This window comes from Coturnix japonica, chromosome 8, assembly GCF_054131305.1.
Source record: "Coturnix japonica strain WE chromosome 8, WE-NBRP24, whole genome shotgun sequence".
Taxonomy (NCBI): Eukaryota; Metazoa; Chordata; class Aves; order Galliformes; family Phasianidae; genus Coturnix; species Coturnix japonica.
In genome coordinates this window covers 16,763,581-16,791,513 of record NC_140670.1, presented here as the reverse complement: position 1 = coordinate 16,791,513, position 27,933 = coordinate 16,763,581, and the positions used below count along the sequence as shown (strand labels likewise).

At 41.6% G+C, this 27,933-nt stretch overlaps 3 protein-coding genes across 15 annotated transcripts; 2 read left to right on the top strand and 1 right to left on the bottom strand.

Moving 5' to 3' along the window:
• The first annotated feature begins 378 nt into the window (after window positions 1-378).
• LOC107315857 (cytochrome P450 2H1) lies at window positions 379-6,880 on the top strand. 2 transcript variants are annotated; one of them, XM_085554521.1, is made up of 9 exons: window positions 379-599; window positions 1,482-1,644; window positions 2,429-2,578; window positions 3,179-3,339; window positions 3,630-3,806; window positions 4,227-4,362; window positions 4,619-4,806; window positions 5,380-5,521; window positions 6,003-6,880. In XM_085554521.1, the coding sequence occupies exons 1-9, from the start codon at window positions 423-425 to the stop codon at window positions 6,182-6,184; spliced, it is 1,476 nt and encodes a 491-aa protein (XP_085410647.1). In that variant the 5' UTR covers window positions 379-422; the 3' UTR covers window positions 6,185-6,880. The 2 variants fall into 2 exon arrangements, with proteins under 2 accessions (XP_085410647.1, XP_085410648.1); XM_085554522.1 differs by lacking the exon at window positions 5,380-5,521.
• BLOC1S2 (biogenesis of lysosomal organelles complex 1 subunit 2) lies at window positions 6,348-27,719 on the bottom strand. 11 transcript variants are annotated; one of them, XR_014948663.1, is made up of 8 exons: window positions 27,644-27,719; window positions 27,140-27,256; window positions 25,858-25,977; window positions 25,151-25,255; window positions 24,418-24,568; window positions 22,109-22,278; window positions 19,491-20,826; window positions 6,348-19,336 (listed from the first exon to the last, which is right to left on the bottom strand). XR_014948663.1 is itself a non-coding variant. In XM_015866732.2 (5 exons), the coding sequence occupies exons 1-5, from the start codon at window positions 27,693-27,695 to the stop codon at window positions 24,537-24,539; spliced, it is 426 nt and encodes a 141-aa protein (XP_015722218.2). In that variant the 5' UTR covers window positions 27,696-27,719; the 3' UTR covers window positions 23,913-24,536. The 11 variants fall into 11 exon arrangements, 1 of the variants encoding a protein (XP_015722218.2); XR_014948662.1 differs by having other exon boundaries at window positions 6,348-19,936; window positions 20,765-20,826; XR_001556091.2 differs by having other exon boundaries at window positions 6,348-19,674; window positions 20,765-20,826.
• Window positions 10,754-17,097, top strand: LOC107315856 (cytochrome P450 2H2). 2 transcript variants are annotated; one of them, XM_015866730.3, is made up of 9 exons: window positions 10,754-10,969; window positions 11,658-11,820; window positions 12,630-12,779; window positions 13,428-13,588; window positions 14,020-14,196; window positions 14,612-14,747; window positions 15,007-15,194; window positions 15,856-15,997; window positions 16,502-17,097. In XM_015866730.3, the coding sequence occupies exons 1-9, from the start codon at window positions 10,793-10,795 to the stop codon at window positions 16,681-16,683; spliced, it is 1,476 nt and encodes a 491-aa protein (XP_015722216.2). In that variant the 5' UTR covers window positions 10,754-10,792; the 3' UTR covers window positions 16,684-17,097. The 2 variants fall into 2 exon arrangements, with proteins under 2 accessions (XP_015722216.2, XP_085410646.1); XM_085554520.1 differs by lacking the exon at window positions 15,856-15,997.
• Window positions 27,720-27,933: the final 214 nt, after the last annotated feature.

Sequence of the window (27,933 nt, the reverse complement as noted above, 5' to 3'; positions counted from 1 at the left end):
AAACTTGTGATGATGCCCTTATCTCTTTTACGGTACCCTACACACTTCACACTGCATGGAAGGGATGGAAGGAGGGACAATACAGCAAGAGCTGAAGCATATATTCAGCAGCTAGGCTCTAATATATCTCCGCTATGAGTTCATTTGGCAGCATTAGGCCATGATTACTACCACATGAACGATAACTGAAAGGCACACAAGCTGTACGTGTAAAAAATGAGAGTAAACACTGAGTTCACCCCAAGTTCGCTCATTCTAATCTTGAGCAGATTAATAAGTAATCTGCCACCTCAGCAGGAACAGCGAGGTGATATTGGCTGCTTTAATCCACGTGCTTTTGTTCTACAGCATATAAATAACCTCTGGTTGGCAGGTCCCAGATCAGACTCTTCTGACACTTGACATCTCTTCCTCTGCCCACCATGGAGTTCCTGGGATGGCCCACAATCCTCTTGCTGGTCTGTATCTCATGTCTTCTCATTGCTGCATGGAGAAATACATCACGAAGAGGGAAGGAGCCTCCTGGTCCCACTCCAATCCCCATCATCGGAAATGTTTTCCAGCTGAACCCACGGGACTTGATGGAAAGCTTTCAGGAGGTAAGACTGTCTCTTCCATTTCTGCGTTGTCTCTGCTCATCTTATTCACCAGACAATGCCAATGTTGCTTGACCAGCTGTCAGACTTGAACAGAAATGCTTCTGGATATGCATTTGCTTTTGATGTATTATGCTGACTCTTGCGGTAACAGTGCTGATGAAGAGACCTACACTGGCTTTATGTCTGTACTGAAATTTACAATAGATTTCTAGACAAGGTACTGATGCTATTACCAAATCCGCCACAGCCCTTTTCTGCCCATCTCCTCACTGCTCTCACCAAAGAGCCCCGCCTTGTTTTAGGGAGGACCTTGCTCTATTTTCCTGCTGCCTCTGCTCCCTGGCACGTAGGGATAATCTCCTGGGAGGGGAAGCTGTGATTACAAGGTCCAAATGAAACAAGTTTGAAGGTGAATGGTCCTGCCTGTTCCCTCCCCTGGATACTGTCACGCAACTGTCAAAAAAAAAAACAAACAAAACAATAACCTGTGTTGCAGAGCCTGGGAGAAAATAGGTGGAGTACGTCTGGCTGTGGAACCTGTTTCTGAGGTTACTGTAATGGGGTGGTGGTAGATGGATGGAAAAGGGCTGACAAATTCCTTGGTTGCCAGACCCTCTGAGCAAGGCACTTATTCACCACCTGAGGACCCTCTGAGGGCAAATGCCGACCACAGTGAGAAAGCAATCTTGTTGGGAAGCTCTACACATAATGTCCCAGTAAATACACAAGTTCTCACAGTAGTAAGAAACAGGAAGGCTATCTGTAAATACCTACAGAGGATAAAACTACCTAAATAAAAAGAACCATCATATGAGGCTGCAAACTTCTATTTCCATGATTAACATCCAGATGTGTCATTCCGTGTGTTCTTCCTTCCCGCAGATCAGCAAGAAGTACGGTCCTATCTTTACAATACATTTAGGCCCCAAAAAGGCTGTGGTGCTGTATGGCTACGATATTGTGAAAGAAGCCCTAATTGATAATGGAGAAGCCTTCAGTGGAAGAGGAATACTGCCTCTGACTGACAAACTCTTCAAAGGCACAGGTACACTCCTGGTAACATTGCCATACAAAGATGATCACGCCATTGCTACAGGAATCCTCTGTGAGGGCAGCGGAGGAGTGACTGATCGACTTCAAGTAGTACATTTACACATAAAAATTAGGAATAAAGTATTAAAAGCCCAACTCAATACTTGGCCCTAGCAGTAGGTTGACACCCTGGAGAACTGTTTAAGGTCCTAGGCTGGCTTTAGTGAGTTCCTTTCTATTCTCAGCACCCTTCCCATATGGGATAAAATTTTGTTCACAAAAGGTGCCTCTCAGTTCTGACTGTTATTTTTCCATTTCTGAAAATACTGGCAAAGTCTCTACAGCTCAAGAGCCCTCAACTGTATATTCCAGAACACAACACTGACAAGCAACTATAGCCTGTTCAAGCAAGGCTCACACTCAAGATTAGGCCCTGGGTTCATTCACCACGACAGCTCCCAGCAGAGCATTTATTCAAGTAAATGCTTGTCCCATGGTATTTTCAGTAATGATACCATGCATGAAGGCGCATCCCTGACCATTTGGGTATTTGCCTTAGGCCAGCTGCTAGTGGCCAAGTTGACTTGAGTACCAGTGGTCCCTTTTATTGACAGCCCAGCGTCATTTATCTTATTCTGAAAATAAAGATCAGATGAATCAGTTTGTCATCTCCAGCACTGCAGGAAAGCTAGAGTTTGGGGCATAAAGCAATTGTGGTAGATACCTCTTCCAGAATGGGAGTAGGGGGCAGAAAATTTACTTCCTCGTGGAATTTCTGTTGTTCCTTCTTGTGACAGGCATTGTGACCAGCAATGGGGAGACATGGAGGCAGCTCCGACGATTTGCCCTCACCACACTGCGTGATTTTGGAATGGGGAAGAAGGGCATTGAGGAGCGAATCCAGGAGGAAGCTCATTTTCTGGTAGAGAGGATCAGGAACACACACGGTAGGACACAGACATGTCTACTGGGAAACCTTGCATATCTGCAATCAGACAGTGAGGGTTGTGCCACTGCTTCATCAAATCTTTGACCCAGGAAATGAACATATGGCACCACTTTCTGCTATTTTAACCATTTAGCATTTCTGATAGGATGTGAGCTACTCTTTCTTTTAAGAACCTCCCCTGAGGCTGGTAACACCCTGGACACTAAGCTTCCTTTCCATAGACAACCTCCATGTACGATGTTCTGCAAGGAGGAAAAAAGCAGATGGCCCCAGTAGGATGCCAAAGAACCACAGTACTCCATGAGCCACTGGAAAATTCAGCTTGGATTCACACATAAATATCCCTGGCACAACCAATCTAAGAAAACATGCTCACCTGCATTGCTATTTTCCTGACAGTAACACTGCCAAAGTACCACTGTAAGCCTCCACCTTTCAGACTGGGACTTAAACAATTAAAACAGGGAAATCAATTATTTACAAGTGGAGAAGAACCAACTGGATAAGCAAAAGCAAAGGTTCCTTGGAGGTATCAGGGAGAAGATGATGACTAAAGTACTAAAAGCAAGTGACATTTTCTTTGTTGTCATTGTTGCAGAGAAACCTTTCAACCCTGCTAAATTCTTAGTCCATGCTGTTTCCAACATCATCTGTTCCATTGTATTTGGAGATCGGTTCGACTATGAGGACAAGAAATTTCTGGATTTAATTGACTTGTTGAACGAAAATGAAAAGTACCAGAATAGTATACAGATACAGGTTTGTGTTGCTTCATCATTAAGAAACGTATTAGTGATTTAGGGTTTAGAATTAAAATTTATTCATGTTACTCATTTTTCATGGGGGCCATTTGTCATTTTTTTCATTTGAAGGACTTCCCATTGTATGCCCAAAGAATTATATCACTGCAAAACAAGCTCACATAAAGCCTTTTCTCAAGCACAGTGAAACCATGACTGAAAAGAGAGTTTACTTCTCCTTATACTAATAGCTAAGTGAACAATATGCAATTTCACCAGAATATGCTTTCCCTCCATTTATCATTACAGCTCTACAATTTCTTCCCCACCATCATGGATTCTCTACCGGGGCCCCATAAAACGATGATAAAAAGCTTTGAAAAAGTTGATGCCTTCATTATTGAAATTGTAAGAACACACCAGGAATCTTTCGATCCCAGCTGTCCTCGAGATTTTATTGATGCTTTTATCAACAAAATGCAACAGGTAACATAAGACCAGTGAAAGCTCCTTGGATGTTATGAAAACCACTGTCTGAATGCTTGCATCATCTCCCAGTTGTAGCAGCACACTGGGCTTTTGCACATACAGAGGGAAATCTGTTTTTCTTGACACCTTCATTCTCTCCTCTCCATTTTCCTCTGAAAGACTTATAAGCACAGCACTAACTGTGGCATACAGCACTAACCAAAGTTAGGAAAAGCTGTTGACCAACGACACTGATATAATGCAGTACTCTTCCCATATTATCCCAAATGCCACTATAAGAACTGATTATGTTACTGTTATTCCTGATCTTCTGAGAAGGGTACGTCTAAACACATGCAACATATAAGCACAAGACCTCCTATGTAGGAAAGTTTCTCATCGATTTCACTCAAAGAATTCTGCCAATTTTTCCTCCAGGAGAAAGAGAACTTGCATTTCACTGTGGAGTCCTTGACCAGAACCACCATAGATTTGTTCCTTGCGGGAACAGGAACAACCAGCACCACACTGAGATATGCATTTCTGATTCTCCTGAAATACCCAGAGGTTGAAGGTAAGAGGAAAGGGAATATTTCCTTGACGCCATAGCTTAAAATACATCTAAGTGGACAATTTGTGTCACTACCACTGGTAGCAACAGTCCCTAATAGCAGCAATGTCCATCAGTCTTAGCTGTACTTTCAGGAGAGAGACATCAGTACCAAGTATAGTCATAAATTCTTTGGGTGGAGGGCTGCAAAGCAAGCTTTGCTGCAACTGTGAGGAAAGGTTTGGGGAAATATCCATTCAATTCACTTATTCCCTAACAGAGAAAATTCACAAGGAGATTGACCGTGTGGTTGGCCGAGACCGAAGCCCCTGCATGGCAGACAGGAGCCAGATGCCATACACGGATGCTGTCGTCCACGAAATCCAGAGATTCATTGATTTCCTACCTCTTAATGTTCCACATGCTGTGACCAAGGACACCATGCTCAGAGACTATTTCATTCCCAAGGTCTGTTGCTGGAAACACCCATAATCTCATGTTCTGCTGTGCTAAATTATTCATGCTTTCCTCCAGTTAGAAACACACTGGGATGCAGTAAACAATCAAAATAATTTGATTTGGGAGAGGATCTGGGCCTTTTGAGGTGCCACTATGCATTAGGTTGGATGATGTTGTATGTTACAATATATTTTTATGTATCAGTCTTTTCCTACCTCTTGTCTGCAATACAAATAACTATTACTGAATGAACAGCAGCTATGGAAATTGTTAACCCCTAGAGAGCAATGGGTGCAGTAAATATCTGAAAAAAAAAAACCAAAACAAAACAAACAACAACAAAAACAAACACTTGTTTCTCTAAGCCTTCTAGATGACCCCAAGACTACACTGCTGGGAATTTCAGAGTCCTGCCAGATTGAACGTTCTAACTCTGATAATTCTGACTGACATTGGTGCATAATGGGACGGTATAACTGTTAAACCAAAGCAGTGCTCATGTACTCAGCTCTGGGAACTGCTCAGTGGGGCTTTACTTTGGCATATCTCTACTTCAACTTCTTTCTCTATACACTAATCCAGGACACCTTGGTATTCCCTTTGCTGTCTCCCATCCTGCAAGACTGCAAGGAATTCCCAAATCCAGAAAAATTTGACCCAGGACATTTCCTAAATGCAAACGGTACCTTCAGAAAGAGTGACTACTTCATGCCATTCTCTACAGGTAAAGTCATCTTCCTGTGTCAGGTCCTAGATTATCCTCTCCTAGAAGCTCTTCAGAGATTTCAATGGCTCTGACACTACGGTCTGAACAGGGATATCTGGAGACCTGCTGGTCACTTCTGGGCAGCTCTATCCCATGTACTACAGTTTCAGTTTACCTCCTCTTCTTAACAAGTACCAGAGCTCCTCCAATCCTTTCCTCCAACAAACGATGCACAATGTGGCACATGTCACCATGCTAACAAGCAACTAAACAGGAACAGAACAGGAAAAACTGAAGCCTTCAAATTGCATTGGCCCACCCAGTACTCTCACACTGTCCTGAATGCTAAGACCTCAGTTTAATTCAGTTCACTTCCCCAGAAGGATGCAGTGCTGCCCACCCATTCTGAGAAGCCAGAGCATCCATGGCAGAGGGGTTAAAACAAGTTGCCAGCAAAAGTACTCCACCATCACCTCCTTTTCTTCTTCTTTCCTTGCAGGAAAACGCATCTGTGCAGGAGAAGGTCTGGCCCGGATGGAGATATTCCTGTTTCTAACATCCATCCTGCAGAACTTCACTCTGAAGCCTGTTGTAGATCGCAAGGACATTGACATTTCTCCCATAGTCACCACTTTTGCAAATGCGCCCCGACCTTATGAGGTGTCATTTATTCCACGTTAGCCAAGTGAAGACAGCTCTCACTTCCCAAAATAGAACAACAGTCTTCTTGAATGACTGTCATTGCCCAGCGTGACAAGACTGAAACACGCAGATTATTTGCTAGATTCTTTATGGACAGAAAACTTCTGCTTTTCTTTGCGAACACAGAAGGACGTGCTGTAGTGGAAAGTCACTTTCCACAAAGCTTAGACTGTCATACACTCTCTAAAACAGTTTCATATCTCAACTGTTTCTTTGCACTCATTTATAAAGAAATGCATTGCAGCTTTAAGACATGATCTAGAAATCCTCCAGTCTCACTAACAACATGGGAGATGGCTGGACTGAATTTACTGGACCTATCAGAATTAAAATTGCAATTACAGCGCTGCTCATTGATTAAAAAAAAAGAGAGTGAAATAATTGTGGGATCTCTGTGATGCCTTCTGGAAGACAAAGGGCAGCTTGAATCTTCCTATTACTTCTACGAAATACGTGAAAATTGCTATACAAATTTTATGAACTTCAGGTAAAGGGTTCCTATGAGCTGCCAAAGACAGATGTATGGATATAGGACTGGAATTTCCCAGATTGATCATGTTCCCTGCAGGATATAGCTTACTGTGACTGCAGTGACAACAGAGCTGAATCCATGCTATGTGAAATAATACAGCACTTGAAATGTCACCACAGTGGAATAAACTGTTTAGGTGAGCAGCAAAGTGTTCATTTCTTTCACTGTGTTAATAGTCTTGATACACCATGAGTTATTTGGTGGTACAAAAAGTTTAAAGCAAAAAATATCACAGGTTGGCAGAAATACAAATGAAAGGAAATGCATGAAATTATAATCTACATTATCACTATTTATAACCTGCACTGCTACAAGTCTTAATGTAAGAAACAAACAAACAAGCCAATTTCTCCATGCAGCTCTTTCTCTGAGCCTGCTCACACTCAGTGTTGCCAAGGCTCTTGCTTATGGTGGTATTTTACACAGGATACTGCATGCTTACTGTCACATAGCAACACAAAGAGTGACTTTCAAGCTTGGTTAATTCATTCTTTGCCCTGTTGCTATTAATTCCCAGATACATCGATGATACTCGATGATCTCTAAGGTCCCTTCCAACCTGCACGAAACTATGAAACTATGAAACTATGAAACATCTTGCAGAACATAAGAATGTCTGCAAGCTTAAAAAGTTTCTAGGGCACTGTTAAAGCATCTATGGAAACGTCAGTTAGTTGGGCAAGTAGTAATGAAGAACAGAACCGTCAAGTTTCAGGCCCACTAAAGACATCCCGAATGAGGAACTCAATGAAACAATCCAGGAGAAAAAACAAAGAAACAAGCAAAGCCACTTGAGCTGTTCCCCTCTAGCAGGGCAGCAGCACTTGCCTGAGACACCATTACAAATTAATATGACATAAATCGGTACATGGCAGCTGTATTCCAGCATGACTGAGACACTACAAAGTCAGGCATCTGAGCATAACAAACACAGAGACAGAAGCAAAAGACAAAACTGTAGGCTCTGTCACTATCAAAAGAGGCTTTAAGGAAAGCAAAGGCACTACAAAATCACTGCTGTAGACACTTTACAGCACCTCAGGAGATCCAAGACAAGGCAAAAGCAAAGGAGAGTCTGTGATCTAAAGGAAACACAGTTTAAGTCCTTGCAGAAAAAGATAGGAACAACTCACTTGCCTTAAAACCACCGTTTCTATCCAAGAAATGCTCTTGCATGAATTGATCTGGATCTGGATTTGTTTCACTGCAGGGAATACAGCAGCATCCTAAGTAGTAAACATTGAGAATGGGTACCCAAGTAGCTGAAGACAAAGTTGTCAAAGCCTAGCCATGAAGTCTGCATTTGACTTATCTAATTTCTTCAGATGTAACCTGTTAATTGAGGGAACCTCTGTTCCCTACTGCTATATGGCCTTCACTCCTCCATTACAGGGCATACTCAGCTTCCTGAGAATAACAAACATAAAAGCTTCTAACACATTTCAGGCCTGGCACTACAGCTTGGAGGCTTACACCTTATGCCGTGATTGACCTATCAAATAACTTCTCATGTGACAGCTTTCTTAAATTCCCTATCATCATCTCAAAGCCCTGGATGTTGTATCCTTAATTAAGGCTCTGCGCATTAAGACAAAAATCACCGACTATCAGCAAATGGCTTTCACCAGATTTGGTATCCATTGCTTTGCTTCCTGGACATGGCACCAACATCTCGTCCTCCCATGTTAATTAAATACATACATACATCTTGTATTCACTATTAAAAAAAAAAAAAAAGAAAAGGCTGCATGCACACCTTTGAGTCAGGCTGAAGAAATTTCCATCAGAAGGCTTCTCAACCTCTATTCTTTTGGGACCCTAATTAAACCCACTGATTTGCTGCAAATTCTGAAATAGTTCCTTCTGTGCCCCTTCCAGCAGTCAAACTTCAAGGCCTGAACACATTCACTTATAGAAAATGTGCAACTGATTTTACAGAGGAGATACAGTCCAAGACATCTTTGGTTGTAACATAGGGGACATTCAGAGGCACAAACGAGAACAATCGCTGAACCTCTTGTCTGACAGAATTCGTGTCATGCACTTGGTTTCAATCAGGTGAACACAGCCTTTATGAGATTTTATATTGTCAGTTGATGAATTTATCCATCATCATTTCTATTTGAAGTATGCACTGTTTTCACAGCATATACACTTGCTGACTTACTGTCCCAATTCTGGACTTTTACTGCCTGGCATGGAGAAGGGCTGCTCCTGATTTAGTGCAGACTATTAATTTAAGGCTAAGCTCTATTCAAAGATGATCAGTAACAGGATTAATACAGTGGTTTACTGCTGGAATCATTATACAAGCCACACCAAGCCTGATACTACATTAACTTCCTTGCACTTCCAAAGATCAAGCCAGGGTGTAACAGCGTGCTACACATTCCAAATGACCGAAGAGCAGAATCACGTCACTGGCTTGGTCCTGAGTCAACTGAGTTGTGTTTTGAGTCCTGTGAGTTCAGACACAAATATTTAACCAAACCTTTTGTGCTGGCTGCTCAAATGGCATTTCTGAAGTCACCTTAAAAATAATGACAAGGTCTTTATCTTATTTTGAGTTCTCCCTGCATAGCATGTTACAAGTATGCACGACTTGTAAACTGTTGAGTGCTGAAATTTTCAAGGAATCTTAATACATCTGTTCGTGGCAAAGCCTTTGTCTTGTAAGGCAAACACTGACGCTGTGATTTTGAGAGAGGCCTTGTGCTGCTGACAGCTGTTGGCTGGCAGGCAGTTGTACTATTACAGTCAGTCAGCAAGAGGAGAGTAATTGCATTGCACCTGTACGTACTGTTATTATTGCACTTTTGTTTCCATTTTCCTCTTCTGTCTCAGTAAAGAGTATCCATCTCAACCCACAAGTCCTACTTTGTTTTCAGTTCCCTCCCTTATCCCACCTGGGGGGACGGAGTGAACATTGGCGTGGCATTCAGCTGCCTGATGGTCATTTTTGTTTTTTGATACGCTTGGGCCCCTTACGTGGTATAGTGGCCCATTTAATATCAAGTTTCCTCATCTACATGCTTGAACTGCCAGAAAACAAAGGAATGCCTTCCAGAGATGCCAGCAAGCTTGCAGATTTACCTCCAGTATGGTCCCTTTCTTTTGTGTGTCCCTACATAGGGGCTGCCTCAAGAGTAGTCAGAGCAAGAGCTGCTGCTGCTGCACACTCATGATGCACAATTCTTTCCTCATCAAAGCACATTGAACACACAGTTGTGTCTCAGTATTTGAATCCCAAAAACTGAATCTAGTATCATCTTTACTTACTATGTACACGTGAGGAAGAGTAGTCGCAAGTGTAATAGATCGCCTATGCTTTCCTGTTCTATTAAATAATTGCCATTAATAAAACCATTCATTCTGTCACTTCTCAAACAGATCATGGATCTTCACATCTTGTCTGGATATTCATAAAGATTCTTGAAACATCACACACTGAAAGAGATCACAGGCTGCCACAGGGCTCTGAGTTTGGTGGATAACTTTTCAAATCCTCCAGCAAATTCTATGGACACTGTGGACTGCATAAAAGAGATTGGAAATATGCAGGTTTTTCCCTGGAAATCTACACACTTGTCCTCAGAACAAAGTCATTATTCCATTTGAGAGGTGAAGATGAAATACCTAAGAAAAACTTGCAAGGATTCCCTTACTTCATTTACAGCTCACTCCACTTCACACGCCTGTTGGAGAGGCTGGCAGAAGTCACCCTACAAATAAAAACAAGAGCTGAAACATACATTCAGCAGTGAGGGTCTATTATTTCTGCATATTGAGATCACTTGGGAGCATTAGATCATTATTAGTAACAAAGGCACGCAAGTTTTATGTGTAAAAGTCAGAGTAAACACTGAGTTCACCCCAAGTTCGCTCATTCTAATCTTGAACAGATTAATAAGTAATCTGCTGCCTCATCAGAAACAGCAAGGTGATATTGGCTGCTTTAATCCACGTGCTTTTGTTCTACAACTTATAAATAACCTCCGGTTGGCAGGTCCCAGATCAGACTCTTCTGACACTTGACATCTCTTCCTCTGCCCACCATGGAGTTCCTGGGATGGCCCACAATCCTCTTGCTGGTCTGTATCTCATGTCTTCTCATTGCTGCATGGAGAAATACGTCGCGAAGAGGGAAGGAGCCTCCTGGTCCCACTCCAATCCCCATTATTGGAAATGCTTTTCAGCTGAACCCACGGGACTTGATGGAAAGCTTTAAGGAGGTAAGACTATCTCTTCCATTTCTGTGTTGTCTCCGCTCATCTTATTCACCAGACAATGCCAATGTTGTTTGACTAGCTGTCAGATTTGAACAGAAATGCTTCTGGATATGCATTTGCTTTTGATGTATTACATTGACTCTTGCGGTAACAGTGCTGATGACGAGACCTGCACTGGCCTTATGTCCATACTGCAATTTACAATCAATTTCCAGACAAGGTACTGATGCTTTTACCAAATCCACCACAACACTTTTCTGCTCGTTTCCTTGCTGCTCTTAGAAAATAGCCCAGCCCTGTTTTAGGGAGGACCTTGCTCTACCTTAGTTCACGTGGAAGGCTAAGAGGCGTGTACCTGGCACAGTTAACACTTTTAGATTAATTATGCTTGAGTCAATGTGTATCTCTGCTCTCATCTCTCACACTGCTAGCAATGACTAAAGCGAGGGTCTGCTGAAAGAAAGCATGCACTAGACTTCTGCAGCATGACTGTGTGCCTCCCACCAGGATGCAGTTACACCGCTCTAGGGACTGGTGCAAAAGGGAAGAGACCTTTTGTCTGTCACTGTGGTGCACAATCTGCAAATACTACCTGAGGAAAAGCAAAAACAACATTCAAATGAAGCTGCAAATTTCTTATTCCACGATTGACATTCAGTTGTGCTGTTCCTTGTGTTCTTCCTCCCTGCAGATCAGCAAGAAGTACGGTCCTATCTTCACAATACATTTAGGCCCCAAAAAGGCTGTGGTGCTGTATGGCTACGATATTGTGAAAGAAGCTCTAATTGATAACGGAGAAGCCTTCAGTGGAAGAGGAAATCTGCCTCTTTTTGAGAAAGTCTTCAAAGGCACAGGTACACTTCTGGTAACATTGCCATACAAAGATGATCGTGTCATTGCTACAGGAGCCCACCCATGAGGGCAGTGGAGGAGTAACTGGTGGACTTCAAGTAGTACATTTATGCATAATAATTAGGAATAAAGTATTAAAAGCCCAACTCATTAATTGGCCCTAGCAGTAGGTTGATGCCCTGGAGAACTGTTTAAGGTCCTTGGCTGGGTTGAGAGAGTTTCTATTTCCAGCATCCTTCAAATCTGGGATAAAATTTTGTTTACAAAAGGTGCCTCTTGGTTCTGACTGTTATTCTGCCATTTCTGAAAATATTGGCAAAGTCTCTGCAGCTCAGGAGCCATCCAATGGAAATTCCAGTACACAACACTGACAAGCAAAACCAGGCAGTTATAGTAAGGGTCATACTCAATATTAGGATCTGGACTCATTCACCACAACAGTTCTCAGTAGACAGTTTATCCAGGCAAATGGTTATCTCATGGTAGTAACATTTCTCCTCAACATATTCAGTGATGATACAATATGTGAAGGTGCATCCCTGACCATTTGGGCATTTGGCTATAAGCAGGCTGCTAAGACAAGTTGACTTCAGTACCAGAGGCCCCTTTTTATTGACAGCCCAATGTCATTTATCTTATTCTGGAAATAAACAGTGGTGCCTTGATCAGATTGATCAATTTGTCACCTCCAGAAACACATGAAAGTTAGGGTTTGTAGTATATAAGAATTGTGGTAAATACCTCTTTGGGGTGCTTGCAGGGAGTGAATAATCTGTTTCACCACTGAGACTATTGTTCCTTCTTGTGACAGGCATTGTGACCAGCAATGGGGAGACATGGAGGCAGCTCCGACGATTTGCCCTCACCACACTGCGTGATTATGGAATGGGGAAGAAGGGCATTGAGGAGCGAATCCAGGAGGAAGCTCATTTTCTGGTAGAGAGGATCAGGAACACACACGGTAGGACACAGACATGTCTACTGGGAAATCTTGCATATCTGCAATCAGACAGTGAGGGTTGTGCCACTGCTTCATCAAATCTTTGACCCAGGAAATGAGCATATGGCTCCACTTTCTGCTATTTTAAACTATACATGCATTTCTGACAGGATGTGAGCTACTCTTTCTTTTAAGAACCTCCCCTGAGGCTGGTAACACCCTGGACACTAAGCTTCCTTTCCATAGACAGCCTCCATGTACAATGTTCTGCAAGGAGGAAAAAAGCAGATGGACCCAGTAGGATGCCAAAGAACCACAGTACTCCATGAGCCAATAGAAAACTCAGTCTCGATACACACAAAAATATTCGTGCTACCAATCTGAGAGAACATGCTGACCTGCATTGCTTTTTTCCTGTCAATAACACTGCATGGCCAATGCACCACTGTAAGCCTCCACTTCTGGGACAGGGACTTAAACTATTCAAACACACACACAAAAATAATCAATTATTTACAAGTAGAGATGAACCAACTGGATAAGCCTCTCACTGCCTTCTTAAAGGCACTGCACAACACTGGGCATCAAGTGGATATGAAACTTCCCTGTATCAGAGGACGAGCTGATGACTGAAATACTGAAAGCCAGTGACTTTTTCTTATGTTGCAGAGAAACCTTTCAATCCTGTTACATTTTTAATGCATGGTGTTTCCAACATCATCTGTTCCGTTGTATTTGGGGATCGGTTTGAGTATGAGGACAAGAAATTTCTGGATTTAATTGAGATGCTGGAAGAAAATGAAAAGCACCAGAACAGTATACAAACACAGGTTTGTGCGGTTTCACTGCATTAATACATGTATTAATGACTGTGGTTTTAAAAAGAATTTTATTCATGCTATTCATTTTTCATTGGTATGAATTTCTCTAAACATGGAAAATAATTTTGAAGGCAAGGAAGCCAGTGATTAGGCCAATTCCTATTGTGCTTTACTTATTTTTTAGGAAAAAAACAAAAACAAAAAAACTTTCTGTACTTCAGACTGAATTTCTAAGGAACGATAAAACTGCAAAAAGTACCTTAAATTATATATTTCCTTGAGTATAGTGAAGCCGTGATGTAAAAGGCATTAACATCCTGTTGAATAATATAGACCAACATTTACAAAACAACTTAGTCTTTCTCACAGTAAGAATTAGGGGATCAATGTACTGTAAGCACTTTAACCAAAATATGCCTTCCTACCCTTTATTATCACAGCTCTACAATTTCTTCCCAACCATCCTGGATTATTTGCCTGGGCCCCATATAAAGCTAATAAAAAGTGTTGATAAAGTTGATGCCTTCATTTCTGAAATCATAAGAGCACACCAGGAATCTTTCGATCCCAGCTGTCCTCGAGATTTTATTGATGCTTTTATCAACAAAATGCAACAGGTAACATAAGACCAGTGAAAGCTCCTTGGATGTTACAAAAACCACTGTCTGAATCCTTGCATCATCTCCCAGCTGTAGCAGCACACTGGGCTTTTGCACACACAGAGGGAAATCTGTTTTTCTTGACACCTTCATTTCCTCCATTTTCCTCTGAAAGACTTATAAGCACAGCACTAACTGTGGCATACAGCACTAACCAAAGTTAGGAAAAGCTGTTGACCAACCTCACTGATATAATGCAGTACTCTTCCCATATTATCCCAAATGCCACTATAAGAACTGATTATGTTACTGTTATTCCTGATCTTCTGGGGAGGGTACATCTAAACATACACGACATATAAGCACAAGACCTCCTATGTAGAAAAGTTTCTCATCGATTTCACTCAAAGAATTCTGCCAATTTTTCCTCCAGGAGAAAGGGAACTCGCATTTCACTGTGGAGTCCTTGACCAGAACTGCCATAGATTTGTTCCTTGCAGGGACAGGAACAACCAGCACCACTCTGAGATATGCATTTCTGATTCTCCTGAAACACCCAGAGATTGAAGGTAAGAGGAAAGGGAATATTTCCTTGAAGCCATAGCTTAAAATACATCTTCTAAGTGGACAGTTTGTGTCACTACCACTGGTGGCATCAGTCCCTAAAGCTAAGACTGATGGACATCACTGCTATTACTTCCAGAAGAGAGCCATCAGTACCAAATATGATCATATATTCTTGGGGTGGAAGGGGGAAAAGCAAGCTTTGCTGCAGCTGTGAGGAAAGGTTTGGGGAAACACTCATTGAATTCACTTATTCCCTAACAGAGAAAATTCACAAGGAAATTGACCTTGTGGTTGGCCGAGACCGAAGCCCCTGCATGGCAGACAGGAGCCAGATGCCATACACAGATGCTGTCATCCATGAAATCCAGAGATTCATTGATTTCATTCCAGTTAACCTACCACGTGCTGTGACCAAGGACACCATCCTCAGAGGATATTTTATCCCCAAGGTCTGTTACTGGGAGACATATAATATCTTGAAAGCAATGATGTGATAAACAAATCATATTTTACCTAAGTTTCAAACACACTGGAATCAATATAGAATCAGAATAATTTGGATTGGGAGAGGATTCTATAAATTCTTCACAGAATGGCTCAGGTTGGAATGGACCTCAAGGATCACATACCTCCAACCACCACAGGCCGGGCCACCAACCTCCACATTTAATACTGATTCTTACATCTTACATGTATTTGAAAAAAGCTTCTCCATTCTCTGTATGAAGAGGGAGATCAAGCTCCAAATTTTTTTCCACACAAATGTAAACAATCAATACAAATGATTATTACTGAATGAACTGCAACTATGTGAAAAAAGCAGCTACTTGCACCTAGATAGGAACAGGTGCTTTTGGTCTCCGAAAAAAACCCCTGTTCTCTAAGCCATCTAGATCTCCCCCAGAACTGCCCAGCCCACCATTTCTGCAGTCCTACTAGCTTTTCTTGTGACATTCTAACAATAGTAATTATGACTGAAAGCGGTGCATAATGGGATGACACAGCAGTTTCACCAAGGCAGCACTCATGTACTCAGCTCTGGGAACTGCTCAATAGGGCTTTACTTTGGCATATCACCACTTCAACTTCTTTCTCTCTACACTAATCCAGGACACCATGGTATTCCCTTTGCTGTCTCCCATCCTACAAGACCACAAGGAATTTCCAAATCCAGAAAAATTTGACCCAGGACATTTCCTAAATGCAAACGGTACCTTCAGAAAGAGCAACTACTTCCTGCCATTCTCTACAGGTAAAGTCACCTTTCTGTGTCAGAAAGAGATAGTCTAGGAGACTATCCTCTCTTAGAAGCTCTTCTGAGATTTCAGTGGTTCTGCCACCACAGTCTGAACAGGGATAACTGGAGATCTGCTGGTCACTTCTGGGCAGCTCTATCCCATGTACTACAGTTTCAGTTTACATCCTCTTCTTAACAAGTACCAGAGCTCCTCCAATCCTTTCCTCCAACAAAAGATTCATGAAGTGACTTGTAGCCATGTCACTTCTCTCTACAGACTAGCCATAAACCAACAATAAAACAGGAAAAAGCTAAAGCCTTCAAATTGCACTGGCCCACCCAGTACTCTCACACTGTCCTGAACGCTAAGACCTCAGTTTAATTCAGTTCACTTCCCCAGAAGGATGCAGTGCTGCCCACCCATTCTGAGAAGCCAGAGCTTCCATGGCAGAGAACTTAAAACAAGTTGCCAGCAAAAGTACTCCACCATCACCTCCTTTTCTTCTTCTTTCCTTGCAGGAAAACGCATCTGTGCAGGAGAAGGTCTGGCCCGGATGGAGATATTCCTGTTTTTAACAACCATCCTGCAGAACTTCACTCTGAAGCCTGTTGTAGATCGCAAGGACATTGACATTTCTCCCATAGTCACCTCTGTATCAAATATACCCCCACCTTATGAGGTGTCATTTATTCCACGTTAGCCAAGCAAAGAAAGCTGACACCTCCCAAATTCACAAGAGCTTTTCTTGAATGACTGTCATTGCCCAGCATGACAAGACTGAAACGCTCAGATCATTTGATAGATTCTTATGGACAGAAAAGATAAGCCTTTAAAGAAAAGTAATTGTATGCTGCTCTTATAATCAACACAGCTAGCTCTAAACAGAAACCGAATGGGCGACTTCACAAGGACAGTTCCTTAGGGAGAAAGAGAGAACCAAGGAACCATCTCATTCTGTCATAACATGACCATCTACTATATTCTTGTCCCAGCACATATCATTGCCCATCACGTGGAATGAGTTAATCTAATGGCTGGCAAAATGGGTCCTCTCTTCTGTAATTACAGTGAAGGTCTGTGAAAATAAAATTTTCACTGCAAGTTTAAGAAGAAATGCACCAAATAGTTTTTCCTGACATTCCTAAAACACACATTCCAGGGGAAAACTTTTCTCCACAAAGCTTAGACTCCCAAATGCTGTCCATGATGAAGAATGTCCAGAAATGAGGAAGAAGACTGGTCTGACCTTATTAGTCCTACCAGGACAAGAACTGTGATCACAGCACTTCTCATTGCGACAAAAGAAAAGGAAATAATACTGGGATCTCCATGATGCTATTTACAAGCTGAACTGCAGCTTGCTTCTTCCCATTCTGTTTACAAATGTATGTAAAGAACACTAAATAATTTTTTAAAGCATCAGTTTAAAGGTGTGCATGAACTGACAAAGATAGATTTAAGGATGCTGGACCAGCATTTCCCAAACTGATCAACAATCATCAACACATACACAATAAGCAGAGCAGCATGGTTAGGCTGGCATTTTACAGGTCATACAACCAGAAGGACTACTACAGTGGAAACAGACAATAAAAAAGGAAACAAAACTTGAAAATGCTCACCCACATCCCAGGCTCACAGAAGAACTCCAAAGGGAATCATCTCCAGAAAGAAAACTGTTCTTAGAGTCAGTCAGCTCTTAAATAGGGTCTAGGAGAGGTGCAGCTAGGTTTCCCCCACTGCCTTCACCTGTGCTCCCACAGCTGACTCAGTGCTTGCCTCAGGTGATCAGTGTGATCAGTCAGAGGTTCAGGCCATGACTCAACAGTTCCCATGCAGCAGCATATTCTATAATAATCTATATTACTATCTATAATAATCTATATTACTGTGATTGCAGTGAAAACAGAGCTGAATCTATGCCATGCAGAATAATATAGCATTTGTAATATCACCACAATGGCATGTTAAAGCTTTATAACCAATCAAACCACACAGGATTTAAGGATTGTACAGATACAGTTTCTCAGCTTCATGGTTTCTCATCCATACAATACAGAAAAAATAAAATGAAATGAAGGTATGTGAGAACCTGACAGGATTATAGTCCTGTTGTTTCAGGCTAAACTGTGACTAAGGATAATGCCATAAGGAAAGGCACAAATGGGTCTGGAAGAGAGAGGTGGCATAACAACATTTCAAACAAGGAAGTGGATGCTTCTACCTTATTCTGTGACTGACCTATCAGATAACTTTGTATGAGACAACTTTCTTAAATTCCCTATTTGTGTCATCCCAAAGCCCAGGTTACTATAACCTTAATAAATGCTCTGTGTATCAGGACCAAAATTACTATCAGCAACTGGATTTTAACCAGATTTTGTATCCATTGCTTTGTTTCCTGGATGTGACACCAACATCTCCGCGTACCATGTTAATTAAGCACATACATTCATATTGAACTTCATTGCTTTACCTCCTGACAGAATCAGTGTCGTGTACTTGGTTTCAATCAGCTGAACACAGCCTCTATGAGATATTACACTGTCAGTTGGTGAACTGGTCCATGATAACTTCTCATAAGGTAGGCACTGTTTGCAAACCATGTACACTTGTCAAATTACTGTGCTGATTCCAGACTTTTGCCGCCTGCCTTGGGAAAGAACCTCATCTCATTTAATGCTGACTGTAACTTAAAGCTGAGCTCTATTCAAAGATGATCAGCAGTAGTGACACAGTGGTTTACTGCTGAGGTCACCGTACAGATCACGCAACAGGTGATAAGGCCTGAACTTCCTTGCCCTTTCAGAGACCAAGCGAGGATGTAGCAATCTGTTATATGTTCTAAATGACTGAAGAACAGAGTCATATCACTGGCTTGGTCCTGAGTCAGATGAGTTGTGCTTTGGGTCCTGGGAGTTCAGACACAAATATTTAACCATACCTTTCGTGCTGGCTGCTCAAATGGCATGACAATTTGTTGAACCTCCTGTATGACAGAAGTTGTGTCTTGCAGTTGGTTTCAATCAGCTGAACAGGACCTTTCGGAGATTTGACATTGTCAGTTGGTAAACTGGTCCATCGTCATTTTTCTTTGCAGTCCTTATGAACTGCTTAGTACTTATTCATGTACCAGCCTCACAGTCATAGAGTATTTTTCATTCCTTTATTTCTATTTTGTCATCTCTAATCAGCCAAAGCAGGAAAGAACAGTTATGTTTTTTCTCTATCAAAGCTCTTGTTTCTTCAATTGTAATCCTTTATATAAGCTGCGTGTGAGACAGCTCTGCATTTCGGGGACATATGCCTTGGAGCAGGTGGGCAAAGCTGTCACAGTCATTCCACAAGTTGATCTTTTAGATACATATAAGCATAAACAAATTGGTTAGAACACAGACACAGGTAGATAAGCCTTTGGTTACCACCTATCCTGCTCCAATATTCTAAGTTTTCTTATAGCATTCATTAACACAAACAAGGTAATCACCAAAAGAAAAATAAACCTACCCATAATAACTCTCAGAGGAAAATGCATGGCACTAGTGAATTAAAAAGTTTAGCTACAGATGAAAATCATCACAGTGAAAAAGGCACCATGCGGCTCACAGGATGTTTTTTTTTTCCCACAACATGTAGTTTACAAACTCAGCAGTGGCTCAGAACATGCCTGAGAAGGGCTCTTCTGGAGCACCTGTGGGTGAGATACCCAATAGGTAAGTTACTTTTCAGGTCTAGTTAGTATGTTTCCTATGAAGGGCAAAGCAAATGGCTCAGGAGGCAGCTTCCCTGTTTCAGACATCTTCCTCCATGTGGACTGAAGAGACAAGGAGACAAACAATGCAAACAGCAAGAATACAGTCGTGGATCCCAGGGGTTCCACTGCAACATGAAACAGGGATGTTGGACCAAAGGAGGGCTTGATGCTGCATCCTGGAAATCTCCCCTTGTGTATGCTATGGTTTAAAAAATAAAGTGCAATACAATGCAAAGGCAATCAATAGCTGCTATTTCCTCTGGATTAAACATCACTGGTTAGATAAAAGCAATAGCTGCTGGCAAACTTGGATGAACTCCTTTATTTTTTAATTTTTTGTGACCTCTGTCAAGGTTCCACTTTATTCTACTGTAATATCAGAAAGCAGAACAAACATTAATCATTAACAAATGTCTCATCAAAACTCATAGTGCTTTCATACAATGTTTGTTCTCTACTTATTGCTTTTTTTCTTGGATGCTTGCCCTCAGGTGCAACACTGCACACATTATATATTTAGCTAAAAGCCAGTACTGGATAACTTCTGTCCAGTTGGATAGCATTTAACATCTCCATAGATCACAGAGTTCCAGGTTAAAAAGCATAATCTAACACACAAGAGCTATTTTTCAGCTGTAGAACACGTAGTTTCCACTAATGATTAAAGACCCCATCCTGAATTTTTTGGACATCTACACAAAGTATTACTCTGACAGTTGAACCCAAATTCTGAAGAACCTGTTAGAGCAGCAGGGCAGAACTGCCTCAAGGGTACTGGGGAAAAAATCCTCTTCTGGATCTGACCCCTTCTGTTTCTGCTTAAAGAGCAATATTTGCTGTATTTGCTAGGTTGAGTTTTATCCCTGGGTTTGCAGTTACAGTTCAACTTGTCAAAAACTGCTTTCAGCTTCAAAGCAGTTGTACAAATCACTTCAATGAAATACTTTGTCGGTCTCATCAAGTCATCAAGTCTACAAGCAATAGTTCTAACACAATACTGGTCCTTACTTTCTCTTAACTGCTTTACCTTATGACCTTATGGAAGTTTTCTCTGCTGAAACATCACCCTCTTGTGGCCATCTTGAAAATCTATCAAAAAGGAAGAGAAGCAAAGAAATGCTGTATTATTTTTCTTAGAAATTTCCTATGCTTTGATCATACAGATTCCCAGACTCTCTGATCGCATGTCAGTTTGTACGTGGTGTGAGGATCTCACATCAAACACCAAATACACCTATGAATAAGTCGGTAGTTCTTAAAAAAACACATACAAATACAACTGCCAATGAAGCCTCACTGGAAAGACAAAACAGATGCTGAGCTTCTTAACTATTAAGAGGTGGTATGGGGAAGGCTAGGAAGCTCCATGCAGACAGCACTCTCCAGGGTGAGGAGGTGTAGAGGTAATGAGATTTTACTTGCATGTAACCATATTTATCTGACTACTGTCACACAGTCCCCCTGACTGCCTTGACCCTGAAGAGCGAGAGAGTTCCTGCTAATACCAGCTGCACAGATGCTCACTTAGAGGACATTAATCCACTTTAGTTGTGACACTGACAGCATCCTCAGCTTTCAGACATACCTTTGGAGACTCGAGAGGTGCTGCTCACAGCTTACAGCTAGTACATGTGTACTTCAGAGTGGTGTTCTGCAGTGACCATCTGTTTAATCATAAATTTCCAGTTCTCTGCCAAGCAGAGGACAAACCATAACCTTTTTGCATCTGAGGTGCTTTTGCTTGACTAGCAAGTCTATCTCTACGTGCAGTATCTTCTGTCCAAACAGAGCAGAATATATATCAAATTCTGCTAGGAAAACTTCCAATTAAGTCGCCATAATGTCCGAAGCTGGCAGTAGCACTATCATATGCTGCATGGTCCTAGGCAAACCATTCCAGGTGGCCATGCTTGAGCAGGGGGATGGAGCGATTGTCTTCAAGATCCCTTCCAACCTCCACTATTCTGTGATTCTATGAGTGCACATGTTAGGGAAGAAACTCTGGCACAGGGTGTGCTTTATACATTGAACAAATATTACACATGATACACCTGTTTGCTTTAAGCAAGACTTATAGCTCTGAAATATGTTCTCCATTACATGCTTTCCCATGGCATCAGGATAAACAGCTGCCTCACTGGGTCTAAGGCATCCACAGTATCAAAGGTTATAAACAGAAAACAGAGCGGAGAGCAGTGCAGTTCTTCATGGTCCATTCAGGTGGTTACACAGAAAGGCTGCTACAATGATCCCAGTGACAAAGGATTCTCACAACACTAAGAGTTTCAGTGTCTCAAGTGTAATGTGGACAGTATGTATTAAGGAAAATGAGATAGTGGCTGCAACACATCTTAAATACAGCAGGGCTGACCTGTATTCAGTTCAGTACTCGACTTGGTTTGTCTCCACAGGGTCTGAGAACATGGTACACATCTGATAAGGGAGAAGACTTGCATACAATTGCCAGCACGCTGCCATCACAGTATGGAGCCTGTCTGCGCCACGTTCCATTCTGTATTCACTACTTGACTGACAGGTTATCTGACAAAAGAATAATTTATTTGACTTGCTGACTAGTGACAGGACAAGTCACTGGCACATAGAGCTACATATCCGATTCATCAGATTCATCACATAGACAAGATCACAATGCTCTGCACAGCACATAGCCAGGCTTGCACTCTAACACTGGGATGCGAACCTGCCACCCTTTCACATTGCCCCTGCACCTTGCCATAGCACAGGGCCAGCTGCTATTCTGCAGTGGAGAATAACCCCATGTTAGCACTTTCTATGTACTTCTAGCACCACTTTCCAAGAAAAAAGTGGGGAATCAAAGAAACCACTAGGCTGGAAGAGCAATGGTCTTGTTTCAATCCCAGGTGAGCCTATCCTACTAAGACTTCCAATGGCTATTCAGCTCTAGGTTCTGATCATCAGGAACCATTTCCAACCTGATATGAACTATTATGTTTTCTGTTCTGAAGAGCTGGACAGGGGTCAGGTAAGGGGACTTGCAGGGGATCAGGGATTACATTCCCACACATGTGAATACAACATATTGCAATGAAATTTCCAATTTGTTCAGGGAGCAGAGGATCTGAGTAGCACCCTGACATCAGATTTATGTAAGCAGCAAAGGATCTGTGATCCTCCTCCACAATACCAAAGAAAAGGGATGGTACTGTCAACACTGGTGAGTCTGACTGAAACATGCTCATCTCTTGTACAATGACAAGTGTGTGAAATGCTGGAGAAACAGGACTTTCTGCCACAATGTCTTATTGTTGTTGATATATTGCACTTTTGAGCATTAAAGATCACAAAGAAAACTACTATCATTCAAATATCAGTTTCTAGGCATGAAAGTGTTAGGTGTGTGTCACTACACCCTCTTGTTGGGCTGGAGGAAGTTGCTTTGGTAACAGTATTAATATGTTTAATTAATTACACAGGTAGAAAACTCATCAGCGAACAAAAGCAACACAGACACAGATGCATGGTTATCTCTGGGAGACTTAATCCTGTTAATATATTGATACTCATTCAAAAAAACCTCTCTCAGAGTCTACATCAAAGTCATCCAGAGTAGCACTTTCTATGTTAAAACCCAGGACTTCTTAAGCAATGCTGAAGGCACTCAAAGTTCTTGCTTTACTGTTTTTAAATAGCACTAGGGAAAACTTGACCATCAACTCTTTATACAGTGGTTATACAACAACAGGTAGAATCATGATCTTTGGCATAGTGGCACCTGACTAATCATACTCCCAAACAGCTGGTACAAAGTTTGAACTCTATCAGTACTTGTACTGTCCCCTACAGGAACACGATCAAAAACCAGCCTCACCTATGTCAACAGGTCACTCAACTGAGTCAACAGGTACAAAAAAAAAAAGCCCAAACTCTGCCTGGATGTTCAGTAAAAAGGTTTCTGTTCAATTAGCAATTTGGAGTACTGTTCATCTGGTAGAGGAGTTTTCTTTGCTGGGCATACCTCTTCAAAAATGAATAGGATCACAACTTCTTTGGGAAAGTAAAGAAAGGATATACTAATTAACTAAGCACATGTCAAAGCGGTTGAAAGTTCACCAGAGGTCAGGACAGTCAAAGGATATAAATGCAGCAATACTTGACACAAGAGTTTAAAGCATGTTTTCTTCTACAATCTCCAGTAACTGTGAAGTGTTTGTCTTTATTAACAGACCCTTTGAAAAATAAAAATACAACTTATATAATCTTTCCAACAGGAATTTGTGAGATTCCAGAGAGACAAATGTAGCAAGTTGTTTTATTGTAGATTTATGATAACTAGTCTCTCTATTTTAAACAGATAAAAATGCATTCCAAACTTAAAGTGTTTTCAATACCATGCTCACATCTCCAGAGGCCAATCTTCTCAATACAGAGCTCAATGGAAGAAAAGAAATAGGTTTATGTCCTGCTGCTACTAAGTGAAAATGTCCTTAGAGTTTACGCAGGGCTCTTCCTTCGTAGAATGTTTCATGTTGAACAAAGGAATAATGGAGGGATATCCAATATCAAAATATGGGTTAGGGACAAGTTTCAACTTTCCGCTGCGGAACTGAGGCAACTGAAACATTACAGAAGAGGAAAATATCATTCAGCCTCAGGCCTGAATACAGCCAACTGTATTCAACAGATTAAAAAAAAAATTACCAGTCTTATGTTAGCTGTTACCAAATCCTTGTCAACATATAAAACTGATGTTGTGCAACTCAGAGACCAGTCTGACCCACAGCCCAACTCCAACATGAAGCATAAAGACTGTTGCAGTTTCATCGTTTCTCCAGTTTTTTGTACTTGGCTTCTGCAGAAAGAAAAAGAACAAAACAAAACAAACAAAAAACAGCATTTTAGGACTGAACAGGAAAAATATTTGAATCCTGTGCTCTGCTATACATCCTGAAATCCAATTGAATGCGGATGAATCACTTGGGGCCATTTTCTCCCTAAGCATTTGGGCAAACCTAATTGAACAATGGGTTTTTAAGAACTAGATACACAGGGTGGACAATTGACATAAGCCAAGGGGACTTAGATATCTGGTGGAACTTTATACATCCCTCAATTTGCAGGATGAAATATTTGTCTTGAATATTTGTATCGGTCCACACTGCAAAAAAGGAATTAAGATTCCTTAACAAGCTACAGTTCATTAATACCTATATGAGTCTATCTCCTTATAATTTCAAATATTATTTTTTAATCAACATTTTCTGCTTCACATACACTTGTAGTATTTGTTATTTTGAAAGTGGATCAATACTATACTGCATGGGCAACTCTGCCACTCAGACTTGTTAAACAAAGCAGGAGTTTACCTTGTTTTCTTAAATCTCCTTACAAGGGATTAAGCTGCTACATAGTAAGAGCAGAAGACAATAGTTACCAAGTTTTTTGGAATATGCATCCAATTTATAGGCTGCCTGTTCCAGAGCTGCAACCTGCTCCTCAATTAGGTTGATCTGTTCCAGATACGGCTGAAGAGCAGCATCTTTAAAAGCCAGAAAAATAATAGCTGTTAGTTCTTACTAATTCAATTCCAATAAACAGTTCTCATTTGAAACTATTTCTCCTTATGTTCTTCAGATCCAGGCTGGATGTGGCTCTGGGAAGCCTGGTCTAGTGGTCGGAGAACCTGCACATAGCAGGGAAGTTGAAACTGGATGATCATTGTGGTCCTTTTCAACCCCGGCCATTCTATGGTTCAGCTAAAATACTTTAAAAGCTCCTTCCTTTTCCCACTCCCAAATCAGGTGGTGATACTGATAGACATATTCCAGCAAAATACTAAATGTTTAAGAGCACTGTTAGACTCAACAGAAATAACAATACAATGTATATCAAAAGTAGTGTTATTTAATCCTTATTATTTCAAAATCTGGGGGTAATACAGCACCATAAGTTCTCTTAGTTTAGTCTACGTAGTCTGTAGCTGTAAGGAAATACAGAAGATTGGCATTTTCTAACATTATACAGCTCCTAGTCTTCTTTCCTTCAGAACCCACTGGAAGGTAAACCATCAACATCTTAGATACTTCAGCTTCCATACAAGAGTGCAGTTAATTATTCTCCTCCCTTATTTGTTTTACTTACATTTTTGATTTAAATCCTTCAGATTTCTACTGATGTTTATGGCAATATCTTTCATTTCTAGGTACTTCAAGCTAGTCAATTTGTTCATGTTTTCCAAAAGCTTGTAGTCTTCACTGGTGGCTTAAAAACAACAGAGGTATTTTAATTAAATGCTGGTGCCATTTGAACCAGGTACAGACTTTTCTAGAAGACAAGAGATTTCAAAGCAACAGCGAAATACAGTAAGAATAGTTTAAATGGCAGTACAGGTATTAGTATAATGCTGTACGTGTACGTAGATTGAGCTTTGAGCAATCCCAGTACTTTCTCAGCCTCACAGACATCCTTGCCTATCGCAGCAAAGTCATTCTGATTCAGAACCTCAAGGCAGAACACCGTGATGTTCAGAAGACAAATCACAAGGTTTTTGGTTCCCTATTTATGTTACAGGGATAACAGATCTTCTACACACACACAGTAATTTGGAAGGATAATGGTATTAGAGATATCAGCAGCCTTAAGAAGTATCTCAGCTCAACAGGTATTCACTTAAGTGACCACCAAGTCTTTCTTAGCAGGAGCTTAGATTAGATGATCCACAAGGCTACCTTCCAAGCTCAATTACTGTCATTGCCTGATATAGAAACAAAGCAGTCAGACAACACTCTAACCTTAAAAATAAGCATATGAAGCACCTAGGACAAATAGAACAGTTACCAAATGTTACGATTTTAACTGATAAACAACTTTAAAAACTTTACAAAGGTCCCATGGTGCACTGATCTATGGCAGTATCAACCTCCAGAAGCGAACATTTCAGTTTACTTTCCACAGTTTATTCCAAAGCACCAATGCTGGAAAATGTATGTACGATCTGTGCTCCCACTCAGATGTGAAATAGCTACATACGTTCCGCTCTCAGTTCTGCTTCTCTTTCTGTCCTTCACTTACACTTCCTCATAATATGCTGTCATGGTTTTTCATGATGTTATGATGTGGAATACTGATAGCAAAATTACAAAACCATGACATACACACAAGCCTCTGCAGAAGAGAAAAATAACTTGTTCTGGTTGCTGATAAACTGAACATTTGGGAAAACATCTGTAGTAATCTGGGGCTTCATTAAGTCACCAGTTCACTAATGTCAGCATCGTTAGCAGTCTAGCAACGTTTAAGTCTTGACCTGCCCATTTTGCTAGATATCACAACATACAGTTTATACAACAACACAATAGAGTTTCTTAAGGGAAAACGAAAAGCAACAGAAATGTACTTGCAAGTCAGTACTGCGATGCCTTACCTGTCAGTTCACCTGTTAAGTACGTGGCCATTTTGCTAAACATATCCTTACAGAGCTCATTGATGTCTGCTTCTGCAGGTTCCTTAGCTTCCTCTGCTGTTTCAACAGCAGGATCCTCTGCTCAGGGTACAGGGAACAGACATTACAGGGAAAGTCAAAGGGAAGTCAGTAGGAACAGACACAGCCCATAAGAATCAAACAGACCCACTGTTCGGGGCTATTCGTTTTTATGTTAACAACACCTAATTTCCACACAAATCGTCTCCTTTACACTACAGCACAACAAACCGCGGCTGTTTTCTTAAAGGAGCGTCAGGGTTATTTAAAAGCACTTTAGGAGCTGGCCAGAAGTGGCCAGCACACATGGACATCCCCGCCCGCAGCGAGCCCCCAACCCAACCCAACCTGCTGCCCCTCCCTATGCCGGGCTCAGGCCGCGGCCTGACACCCCCCAGCGGCCACACGGCCAAGGAGCAAACCCGGCCCCATCCCCCGGCTTCTTACGCTTGGCAGGCTGCGCTCCGGCCTCGCTCAGCCCCTCCGCTGCGGCCGCCATAGCGGCAGTCCCCCCGCCCGCACCGCCCGCTTCCGCCGTCGCCCTCGCGTAAGGCCGCGGTCCCGCCCCCTCGCGGCGCATGCGCGACCAGGAGAGCGGCGGGATATAATAATTGTAATTCTAATTAATTCTAAGCTGCTCTTCTTGCTGGAGCTGCTGGCACCCAGCAGGCGTCACTGCAGTTACCACAGCTGAGCTAGGTGTCTTTTTCAGCGCAGCCGTAAGATACTGTACAGAG

Excerpts from the sequence above, each read along its gene's own strand:
- LOC107315856 (XM_015866730.3), top strand. The coding sequence starts at position 10,793 with ATGGAGTTCCTGGGATGGCCCACAATCCTCTTGCTGGTCTGTATCTCA. Across the intron at positions 10,970-11,657 it reads TGATGGAAAGCTTTAAGGAG|ATCAGCAAGAAGTACGGTCC; the intron begins GTAAGACTATCT and ends TCCTCCCTGCAG. Across the intron at positions 11,821-12,629 it reads GAAAGTCTTCAAAGGCACAG|GCATTGTGACCAGCAATGGG; the intron begins GTACACTTCTGG and ends TTCTTGTGACAG.
- BLOC1S2 (XM_015866732.2), bottom strand. The coding sequence starts at position 27,695 with ATGGCGGCCGCAGCGGAGGGGCTGAGCGAGGCCGGAGCGCAGCCTGCC. Across the intron at positions 25,978-27,139 it reads CTTAACAGGTGAACTGACAG|CCACCAGTGAAGACTACAAG; the intron begins GTAAGGCATCGC and ends GTTGTTTTTAAG. Across the intron at positions 24,569-25,150 it reads TGCATATTCCAAAAAACTTG|AAGCCAAGTACAAAAAACTG; the intron begins GTAACTATTGTC and ends TTCTTTCTGCAG.
- LOC107315857 (XM_085554521.1), top strand. The coding sequence starts at position 423 with ATGGAGTTCCTGGGATGGCCCACAATCCTCTTGCTGGTCTGTATCTCA. Across the intron at positions 2,579-3,178 it reads GAGGATCAGGAACACACACG|AGAAACCTTTCAACCCTGCT; the intron begins GTAGGACACAGA and ends TCATTGTTGCAG. Across the intron at positions 4,363-4,618 it reads GAAATACCCAGAGGTTGAAG|AGAAAATTCACAAGGAGATT; the intron begins GTAAGAGGAAAG and ends ATTCCCTAACAG.